Below are 11,882 nucleotides of genomic sequence, written 5' to 3' on the forward strand. Positions count from 1 at the left end.
GCTGCTAATACAATAATTCTAGCTGTACAGTTCACACCAATATAACTTACATGAAGTCTTTTTCAGAACCCATTTAATTTAGAGACCAATGAAAGGATATAAAAGCCACTAGGTGCAGCGTAAGGCAGTTGTCTCACCGCCAGCGAGGAAACGATTGGCTATCGACTATTTTCTCGCTCAAGAAACGAACAAAAGATATAAGATCCTGTGAGAGTAAAAGAGACATATATATTAATAGTCGATCGCTGGCGGTTCACACTGCCGGCGAGAACTCGCTTTTACATCTTTTGTCGCAGCGACAAGAGCTATAAAACTCGCTGAGCTATAAAATTGGCTCAGCGAAACTCGCTCAGCTTGGCGGCCGCCCGGCTCGAGCGAGTGGAGCGAGTAATCGCCCGTCGTACTCGAACACTCGCTTTTCACTGCTCGCCCACTCGTTTCTAGTTACTCGCTCCGCTCGCTTGTCGCTCATCGTCGGCGGTGGGACAAGTGCCTAAGAGAGAAACTAAGTTCCTTTAACACTTTTAGCGATAGACAATAAGTTATTTACAGCAGGATACTTATTTTATGGTGTTTAATAAAGAATATTCGTATTGTGGGGAATAGCCAGCGGTTTGAGAACCTACTCCGCCACGAAGCTAGAGGTTCCGGGTTCGATCCCTGGTCGAGGCAGATATTTGTATCAAAAATGTGTGTTCAAAGTCAAAGTCAAAATATATTTATTCAATTTAGGGTATAGGCACTTATGAATGTCAAAAGAAATCTACCACCGGTTCGGAAAAACCTATGTTGAGAAGAATCCGGCAAGAAACTCAACGAGGTATATTTTTTTTAAACAGGTTTACAATATTTTTAAATGATGTATATCACAATTATTTACTTAACACAACTTCGTTTTTAACACAGTAAAATCGCTAATTGAAGTAAAGAATGTTCTTGAGTCTTGGGTGCTTTAATATCTATATATGTATAAAAATACAAGTCTATCTATATATCTTTATCACGTTACCATAATCAAGCCATAGTACCGCAAAGTACAGTCTAAAACAAACGAGATAAAATTTCAATAGTTTGAAAATTTTGTTTCTCCAACTCACTGAATCAATCCAAAATGGCCACTAATTACTCGCTGCCCGGAAGTGTCATGGCGGCGGAAGTGGGTACTTCCGGTGGCGTTCGTTAGCCCTATTAATTGGAGATTGCTACATCCGGCCAAGGTTTGGAGGCATTTAGGCTTTCGATTAAATTCAGGGTTCAAAAATTCTTCACTCATGCAAATGCCAAATAAATCGTATAAAGGTACACCGTATCATACCATGACTGTAATAGGAACGAGTCAGGCAAAAATATATTCTTTGTATTGAAAAGTATAAGAATATGCTTACTAGCACGTTTATTAACCAATAGTAGCCGTCGCGTGCCATGCACGGAGCGTCAAAGTCAAAATATCTTTTTCACTTCTCATGCTCCTAAAGTTCGTATTTATGCTAGATCTAGGCGACATAAAATTACTTTTTATGCTCTAGTGCATAAAAAAATCTTCGTCTAAGACCAAGGCAATCAAGTGTAAACAGCCACAAACAAAAAAGTTTCTATATATTTTTTAATAATTTTTAATTTTTATAAAACTAAAAATCAACCAAATCAAAATAGATCAATAAAATTAAATTTTTATAATGATATACTAATGCATGAACGGTACATGGTAAGTGAACAATGAAAGGTACATGGTAAGTGAACAATTGTTTCCACTGTTGCTATTTCTTTTCCTTGCCATCGATGTGAAAAGTAGAGTGTAGAACGCGAGCATTAAACCCATTTCTCCCTTGACCTGTCTATCCACCCTCGCCGTACCGGCGTACACGTCTCGGGTAAAATGGGTCGTTTTATGCTCTTGTTGTACAGTCTTTCTATTCAATTTAGGCTTTAATGAAAACCGTGTCGCAAGGCCATTTTTTTACGCAGTTTTAGAATTCCTGACATAAGTATTATTTATTCGTACGAGTAGAGTTAACGTGATAAGTCCCAGTTGTGATAATAATTATGTTACTAATGTTAATGAGAATTGGGTATATTTTTGCACAAAAAATTTAAACTTTTATTACAAACGTTTAATACAAAACATAGAACAATAAACAAACATTATTCCGTTTCGCTATCATTATTCGATATCCTCTCAGTCTTTAAATCGATTCTGTTCTTATCTTTAGCTCTCAAAGTCTTTATTAGTTTCATTACTTGTATCCTAAACTCAAACTTTGAATCTTCCGATAACTTCTTCACCGACGGCGTTATCGATTTAAAAAACGCTCTATCTTCGTCCTCCTCTTTCTGTATTAGATTGGAAAGGACAGCGACTATGTCTTCTTCTTCTTTGACTTTCAAATTATCTCCTTTAAGACTGTCTTCGGAATATTCTAGTTTTAATCTTTTATTTGGATTAGCCTCTTCTGTTTCGTCTATGCTGACAAACACTTCGTGGTCCCATGGTTCTGTTTCTACTTCTTCTGTGTCGTCTTCTTGCTCTGCGCCCTGCTGTGTGCTACTACATTTTCTTTTTATCTTTTCAAAATATCTGTTGAAATAAAATAATTAATTATTTATTCTTACTCATGTCTTTTTATAAACTATGCTGTACCTACTACTGTCCAGAGTCTCATACAACCGTTAAAAATAAACTATTAACAATCACTTATTGCTGACCCGCGACATTACGTTAGCTACGTCTATGCAACAAATGTGTGTTCGTGCAGCTCTCCACCTCCACACTGTAAAAAAAACACAAATCGCAGAACCCAACTACATATCACCGCAATACATTGACACGTTTCATACTTAGAGGAACACAACCGTTCAACATGCTACTAGATGTTAGCATAGTGAGTGACTGTGTGTTGAGAAGCTGCAAGGACACACATTTGATGCACAAACGTAGCTATCATATGTATGGTCGCTGATAAGTTGATATGGACCTCCGCAAAGTAACGTCTGATATACCTAATAAACTATTTAGCTAACATTATTGTTTTATTTTGTTACTTTGTTTATATGCCAAATAAAAATTTTGTTTCTTTATTTCTTTCTCGCATTCTTTCTCGTTCTCTCTCTTTCTTTCTTTTTAATACCTGTCGTCTAGGAACCGTAGCAAATCCGAGTGTATGTAGGGCCTGTTCCGGCGGCTGCCCAGGTAGCCAGGCTTCATGGACTTGACATAAGAGTCTCGCACGTTGTACCATTTCTTTGTGATGCAGAGGCCTAAAGCAAAAGAACATAGTTAATAGTGATGCCATCAAAAACGTAAATTGCCTTATTACATTGCATTATTATTGTAATGGCTTAAAGAATACTCGTAAAACTAGCTGCCGTGCTCAAGCTAAAAAGCGGCTAAGTGACATCCGGTCAATTTTTTATTTTAAATGCCATTCTACATAGAAAAAAACTGTATTGATCTATCTATAGGAACGAATATGCTATCTTCATTCATTTTGAACATATTTTTTTCTAAAAAAGCGGTTAAGTACAGAAAAAAAATAACTTCACAGATCGAAACGAGTCATTTTAATGAATCGCACTGATCCAGACGGACTCTGATAGAACGGAGCGCAATCTACAGAAAAACTAATAATCGCTCAAAAGAACCGAATCCAACAAAGGAGTCGGTTCCGATATTGGAGCTGGAGTTAGTGAATCACAACACTCCTCGGAGTCGAGATTACCCATTAATTTCCTCACCAATTTCATGTTTCTGCGAGGCACTAGCGGAGCTATAGGCGGGGTCCAGCTCGCTAAATATATCGGCCCAAGCTCGGTCCCGCGCCAGCCGGTCCTTGTACTCCGGGGAGTGTCGGTCCCACAGGCAAGCCCGTGCTTGGACCATCTGGATGAGTCGCTTCGTGTTGCGGAACGAGAACGTTGTTGGCTCCGGTTCTAGAACATTTGTTTTAAAGTCAAAGTCAAAGTCAAGATATCTTTATTCAATTTAGGCTAAGCACTTATGAATGTCAAAAAAATCTACCACCGGTTCGGAAAAACCTCTGGTGAGAAGAATCCGGCAAGAAACTCAAAGAGGTGTTTTTTAAACAGTTTTACAATATTTTAAATGATATCTATACATCACAAGTATTTAACCCAACTTTATTTTAAACAAAGTAGGTTCGCTATTTGAAGGGATCGCTAATGCGGATCGAAATTACGAGTATTTCCAAATAACCCTGTCCATGATATAATCATTAACTTTATAATGCGCGTTTGATATTAATGTCTTCTTGAAAATTGATCTGAATTTTGTATCCGTTTCATTTGTAATATTTTTTGGAATTTTATTATAAAAACGTATGCAATTTCCCAGAAACGACTTTTTGGTTTTAGCCAGTCTGTAAGATGGAACTTTAAGCTTCCGTGTTTCTGGTAGCCTTTGGCTTATCGACGTTAGTGGAAAAATCACATATGTTCTTCCTAACATACATGATTATTTCAAAAACAAAAAGCGACGGCAGAGGATACCTGTTTCCTTAAAAAAAGATCTTAAAGATTCACGCGTCTTCAAATTATAAACTGCTCTAATTGCTCTCTTTTGTATCGTTATCGTTATCGTTATCGTTATCGTGACTCATCTGACCAGCTGTTCAGCTGCAAGGACGCAGAGGCGTTGAGTATCAGAGTCCCAGGGACGCCGAAAGCCATAAGGTGGGCTCGGGAGGACACCCCGTCACGATACCGGCTGCTGGCCCATGGAGTATTAGTGGGGTCTTAACTACCACTAGCCTGTAGCTACCTATATTGCGACGTAATGTATACCCGGACAAACCTAAAACTTAAGGGCGCTAATTGTTCCGCTGAATATTCAACTGTACCTCCTGCCCGAGACACCAGAGAGCCAAAGTGATAGGACAGGACTGTAGGGCGTGTGCAGTCAGGATGCGGAGTGGAAGGATGGAGTCGACCCGAATTCCATGCATCGTAAAGCCAACATGTGGAAAATAGATACTATACTTGGTGTGTTATAAATAAAGGTAGGACATGTGACTGCTAATCGGTGGGTGCTTCTCCATTCGTGCACCTTGGGTTCGCATTTTCAATCGCCTCCTCGGACTCCGATTCAGTATCTGTTTCCCGTGTTTTGTATATTTCTTCTGATTTTTTTATTTGTTTGCGGTCCACTGCTATCGATTTCCAGGACTCTAGATTTTTCCCTTAGTTATATATGTCGTGGCTTAGTGAGTTCTCCCATGTGTAAATTGGTCGGCCTATTTTCTTTCTTGGCTCCTTGTAGACCGTTGCTGCTTGGAGAAGATGCGGTGCCTGTCTTCTAATGATGTGACCTTAGTATGAGATTCTACGGACTTTTATTATTTTAGTGATGGTTTTTCCGTCAAATATTTTATGTATTTTCTTCTTAGGAGAATCTTTGGCTACCTGAAGCATCTCTTTTAAGATGTAGCGCTCGTGCTTTCTAAGTCTTGAGCTTTTGTAAGCGATGTCACGATAAGACCGTATGTCACTGTCGCAGATATGACCATTTTGGACATTAATCTAGCTATTTTCCATTCTATCTTGTGCTCATTGATTAATCGTGTTAGGAGCTTAGAGTTGCCGATTGCCTTCCTGCATCGTGCTTTGATGGAGGCTTTCCTATTGCGGGATGCAGTTATGATTGTCCCGAGATATTTGAGCTCGGGCAAGGGTTTGATCAGGATTTCTCCGAAATACATGAGAGGTAACGTTGTCACTCCTGGATTGGTCGGGTCCCTTATCAGACTTTTGGTCTTTGTGCCGTTTATTTCGAGCCCCACAATGCGGAAGAGGGTCTTCAGTTGTGTAACTATACGGTCTAGTATGTCAAAGCATTCGCTTACGATGATGAGGTCATCTGCAAATGAAAGGATCATTGGAAGACTAATTTCCTTGTCTTGGTCAAGTTTCACTGCTTCATCTTCCTCTTCTAGTGTTCTGAGAACGTCATCTATTAGGATGGTAAAGAGTCTGGTCTGGGCAATAGGGGGCAGCCTTGCTTTACCCCTTTGCATTTGTTGATTGTTTCCGAGTTCTGGCCGAACCATGTTATAAATGTTCTTTCCTTCATGCAAGCTGCCATTATTCTATTGGTAAGATGAACGTTCGACCGTGTGATTAAGATGTCTTTAAGCGCGTCGAGATCTACGTTATCGAAGGCCTTCTCGATGTCTAAAGCGGCAACATAAAGCTTTCTTCCCGCTCTCCAGTTAGTGTCCAGGACATTACGTAGTGTAAAAATGTGGTCATCTGTAGACCTGTTTCGTAGGAACGCTGCTTGATAGCTACCTAGAGCTTCTATTTCTGCGTCCAATTTCTCAAGAAGATAGTGAGCGTAAATCCCACATTGCAAATGGAGATTCTTCTATATTCGCTGATGGTCCTTTGTAGTGATTGGACGTGTAGTCTCCGCTTGTTAGATGTGTTTCTTGGATGCCGGCCAGTGTTATATTTTCGATGCGTTTTCTATCACTGACGGCTGCATTTCCTCTTACGTTCCATGTACCTACCGCTATTGCGTTGCATAGTTTAGGGTTTTCGGTAACCAAGTTGGGACTAGGTCGTATTAAGCGTCGGCCGGTAACGTCGACGGCATGTATGCTGTTAGTCGAGCTATGCAGCCATTGCGTTGACTGAGTTTGGATAGTTGCTGTAGGGATACTCGCTGAAAGCGGATCTGGCGTATCTGTTATTACGGTATAACTCGGTACCTGGGTTTCTTGAAATCTGTTTTTATTGTTCTCATCCACACACAGGTGTGAGATAACGAGCGTCGTAATGCTGATTTTTGAATAGCAGATTGATTTCAGCTACGGCGTCGTCTGCTCAGTTTGGTGGGAAGGTTTGTATCGATACGTTATTGCTATTCGAACAACCATAGTGGATCGTTATGTTCATGCCGTAGTATTCGGCTACCGCCCGAATTATGTCTGTACCACCCCACGTGCCATCATTATATTGTATCGCTTTATGTCGTTGGGGCCTTGGCGGTTTGGTTCATGGTTGCTAAGGATGGCTGCACGCATGTTGATCTGGTCTTGGTTGTTGTCGACGAATTTAGCGGGGTCACGTCTGGCCGCTCTATGGTCAAATGTGTTGCTAAATGTTCTTTGCATGGTGGCTGGCTTGGTTTGCTGTAAAAAAAGCTTATACTACTAGGGGGTGGGCAATGCAGGATTGACCACCGGTAACTAATGTCGATGTCGATGTCGTAAATAGATAGGCACTAGTAAGTGTTTTGTGGGGGCTAAGATATGTGGTTGGTTATTATAATATCGTAAGATATCAGTAGGTTATTTGTTTTTAAGTTTAGGGAATGCCACGTTGCGCAATGAAGTGGTACCTGCTGGGGAATTTTAAGACAAAGCCCCCTTTTTTTCCTTTTGCTTCGGCCCGTTGCCGTGGCCCGTGGTCGCCAGATGTTGCAAACCAGGACGTAGTTTGTTACCGATGGAACAAAAGCGTTCCACGGGCTTATGGAATTTTAGAAAGTTTAAAGCGTTTACTTTTTGTGATTGTTCCCTATTTTTACATTTGGTCGTTATCTCCGTTGGGTTACTTGGCTTTTTAAAAAAAAAAATTATAGGCTGCAAGCTATATGGGCGGGAGTTTGGAGTATATTATGTAACATATGTCACGCACGATATTTTGATGATGGCTAATAAACTGACTTTTTCTAGTGTTTTCCCCGTCGTACGTTACCTATTTACGCGATTTTGGAGTAAATTTTAACTTAACTTAATTCAGTTTTGATCGGGTTATCTAGTGCTAGGTAGGTGCATGCAGCTATTTATGGGGCTTGAATTAATTCAACCGAGTACGCTTATGTTGCTCCTATGACCTGATGGGCGTATATTTTGAGTTTGGGGGACCTAAGTTGGCGATGTCGCGGTGTTTTAGTACCTACCTACGTTCACTGTCAGCCGCTATTCTGACAGTCTTACGTCTATCTATTATCTCTATAAGCTAGGTAGTAGCACGATTCGGAACGAGCTCACCGCGGGATTCAGCTGTTCTTTTCTCTGCTTGGCTTCGGACTCATACGGGGGCTCCATAGGCGCCCTCTGAATCTGAGGAGGCCTCTCGCACTGCGCTGCACCGCTCGTCTTAGAAGAGTCCCTGGCACTATCCTGGCACTGTTAGTCTTTCCACTGGCTTTACTTAGATCCACTGTTTATACTATTTACACTGATATGATCACATCTACACTAGGCAAACCCTACGAGAATTTACAAATTACCTACGCTTGTGCCGTTGCACAAAGTTGGGATGTGCGACTCTATTGTATAGCCGTTTTTTTTTTGTTTTGTAAAAAAGGATCGTAAGTACAGGAGGGACCGCTTTACGAGGCGACCGCTCTCGACCGTGTCCACAACCCGAATCCTGCTCTAATTGCTCTCTTTTGTAAGATAAAAATTGACTCAATGGCTTTGTGTTTGTGTTTATTAGCAGGCAGGAATTTTGTGTGATTGCATCCGGAATACGGAAATTTGCCACAGATTTCCAAACGAAAGTAAAGAATACGAACAGACGCGGCGACCGCCGATTGCGTCCGGCAGGATGTCGACGCATACGACCAGCAGGGCTACTACGAAACTCGAAGTTCATGTCGTGCGGTCCCTCTGACACTTATACTATTTAATACGAGAGCGAGAGGGACGGTACGATACAAACTTCGAGTTTCGTAGTAGCCCTGCACTTCTACTACTTCTATCGCACCGTCGCTTGAATAGTGCCGCTCGGTTACAGCTACGAACGCCTGCTTCCGTCCAACCGAAGGAACTTAGGAGGTTAATGTCCAACAGTGGACGTCCTACGGTTGGTATGATGATGGTAATAAATCTTGTGTTATGTTATCAAACCCGATAAAGCCTTGATATAAAGGCGGCAGACATTTAATCAGTTAGAAATGATAAAATAAACACAATTAGAAAATGATCTCTAAACCAACAGCGTTAAAAATCGCTTTTGCTCGCCAAAACGTGCGTTGAATTGCATAAGTATAATCGTTGTTAGGAAATAAACTCACCGCGTTAGATTTTAAGTTTCGTTTTAGTTTGTTTTTCAACAAACGCACTAGCCGACGTTGTATTTTGTATTGCACATTTTTCGTGATGCCAAATCTAATTATATTTTTTATGAAAGACTTGTATTTTTGTAATTTCTTTGTATTCATCTTAGTAAGTCTCGGTTTGTACAGTCACGAGCAGAAATATCTGACAGAACAATACGTGCATAAATATCTGATACGACTATTTCTAGGGCCGGAAGGACGTGTCAGATATTTTTGCACGCTCCGCTGTGGCAGATGGAGATGCAGATGGAGATGGCAGTAATTCAGACCTCAGACCATAAAAACGGAGAGCGCATGTCAAAAATTAAGTGTCAGATATAATAGCAAGAACATAGGTACCTACTAGAATGATAAACATTTAATAATAAGTTAATTTTTCAAATAATATATTCCTTATTAGGTACACCCTTACCTACCTACTAATATATAAAACCACCTACATAATAGGTATTATATTAAATAACAATTTATGATTCATTTTATTTGTTGTAAGGGTACAAAGTTCAAGTATCGCTACTATTTGTTTACATCAAACATCTTCATACTCTATATTAACACTAACTATACATGAAAGGTTTAGGTACTAAATGTAAACAAAACAACGTCAATTGATGTCTTCTGAAGTTCCCCCAGTAAACTATCTAAACCTTTACATTTCTGTATTTAAATACATTATTCTAGTTTGTGTTACAATGATAGATAAGTAAGTAAAAAATTGAAAATCCTTGAATGTACCAAATCTGGGAGCTGAAGTTTGTTTACATTTAGATAAATAACTTAAAACTAAAAATAATGTTTATCACATTGTATAGCAAGTCACGCGAACAAAGTGATAAACTGATAAAAACAAAACTGATAAAAATATAAATAACATTATACTTAATCCACATTAAATGTGTAAATTTTACGAGTCAAAATAAACCTCAGAACATTCTTGCCATTCTATTACTTTATGAAATTCCCATGAAAATTCCCAAGTAATATTTAAATCTTTTCAATTAACTAAGTTGTATAAAAAATATCGTGCAAATTTTTATACCTACTCTACCTTACTTATCGGTGGAGGTTGTTGGGATTCTATTGTTTACATTTCAAAACTGTGAACATATTAGTGTGCTAAAAGTTAGCCTATGTTATTCCAGACTTCCAACCATACTACCTAAGTATCTACAGCAAACTTCGTCCGAATCTATCCATACGTTATTCAGTAAAACAGTAAGAAACACACTAACTTTTTTATAATATTACATTCGACGACTTTGATTTCTATGCCGCCCCAAAACTTTGTCACTGTGGCATTTAACGTCATTCGATAAGCATTGTTATGGTCAAATAACATTGTTTACTGTGATAAAGTTCTACAGTGGCCTAGACTATGGGACTATGGGGCAAGTTCAATGCTAACGAATGTTGAGCGCGCCAGTTACTGCGCAATATTCACATACCGTATCCACTTTCTAGCCGTTTCTTGATTGCATCCGATTCCATCATGGCTGCCGTAACACAGTCCTTATCCAAAATACACTTTTAAACCCACACTTTCTCCACAAAATACTATAAAAACTGTCACTTTGATATTTATTCGTGATTTTATTACGTATTTATTATCATTTTTTGATTTTAAATAAGCTTTAATGTAGTACACTCGCATCACGGTTGTTCGCCGGGCACTGTTGCAGGGCCGGGCCGGCGGCCGTGGCCGGGCGCGAGCTGGCAACGCTGCGTCGCTGCTTGGCAACGGCGCGTTCGTTTTGATTTTAATTTTAGGAATTGCGATTTTGTAATGCGTTCGTAATTTGTCCTCACTTTATTTTCAATTTGTTAAAGTGTTTTAGTAATAATATTGATAATTATGATGACTTTATATATAGTTAAACTACGTAGGTACTTAATTACTATAAAAAATGTGACTTTTGCTGTATGCTAGGTAATTAATTAATACTTAAGTAAATATTAAGTAACTTAATAACTAGGTAACTTTATGCTTAAGAAGCGCTATGTCATCTTGTGCATTAATGGTAGTCTATTTTTATGTTGCCGAGTAAAATCTATTGTAAGTATTTAATTTATTAATATTTTTGTTGTAAACGTATTTTATGTATTTTTATTGCTCTAATCTAAAATTGCACCTACTGCGAAAATATATTCTTTACTTTGTATCCTTTTCTTTACTTTTGTAAAGGTTGTCCGTAAGAGATCGCTCTGGGGCGATAAGACCTATAAACCTTGAAAAACTTTTCTCCTCGGTTTCATGTAGTACTTACTTACTGTACCTACCTATATCGTTGTATTCGTGTTCAATAAAGAGTCATTGTACCTATTGTATGAGAGAATCATGGTGAATGAACGGTGACTCGGGAGGATGTAAAATGTTGTGATAGGTACCTTTGTATGAGTCAGGCGTATCACCAACCACGTCATGGTACGGTGACACATGCAACTGTGTCAAAATCAAAAATATTTTCATTAATTAAAAGCTTAGCTTAGCTGTTGCTCCGTCCGTGTAGAAGTATCTACACGGACACGGAGGTTACGTCCTATTCTCATACATACCGAATTACACTAAAAAAAAAATCATAAAAATGTAAAATCAATTAAATCCACGATGTAATTTTCGTTAACTCCCACGGGATTTTTTGTTTGTTAGGGCCCGGGCATACTTAGCGTCTTTCGAGCGTCGTTTAGTAAACGCCCGCGCAGCGCCGACGCAAAACGTAAGAACGTTACGAGCCAAGACAAGCCAAGCAAAGCGCAAGGGCAACTACTACCTTTCTCGAAGCGCTTCGTCGTATTTTTG

The 11,882-nt window shown here is 39.3% G+C and overlaps 1 protein-coding gene across 1 annotated transcript; it reads right to left on the reverse strand.

Annotated features, from left to right (window-relative positions):
* Window positions 1–1,982: 1,982 nt before the first annotated feature.
* Window positions 1,983–10,821, reverse strand: LOC141444239 (uncharacterized). The gene is made up of 4 exons (XM_074109724.1): window positions 10,531–10,821; window positions 3,733–3,927; window positions 3,126–3,255; window positions 1,983–2,575 (listed from the first exon to the last, which is right to left on the reverse strand). Exons 1-4 carry the CDS (start codon window positions 10,574–10,576, stop codon window positions 2,143–2,145), a joined length of 804 nt encoding a protein of 267 aa, XP_073965825.1. The 5' UTR covers window positions 10,577–10,821; the 3' UTR covers window positions 1,983–2,142.
* Between the last annotated feature and the right edge of the window lie 1,061 nt (window positions 10,822–11,882).

Source organism: Choristoneura fumiferana, chromosome 29 (genome assembly GCF_025370935.1).
Source record: "Choristoneura fumiferana chromosome 29, NRCan_CFum_1, whole genome shotgun sequence".
In the NCBI taxonomy this organism is placed as follows: Eukaryota; Metazoa; Arthropoda; class Insecta; order Lepidoptera; family Tortricidae; genus Choristoneura; species Choristoneura fumiferana.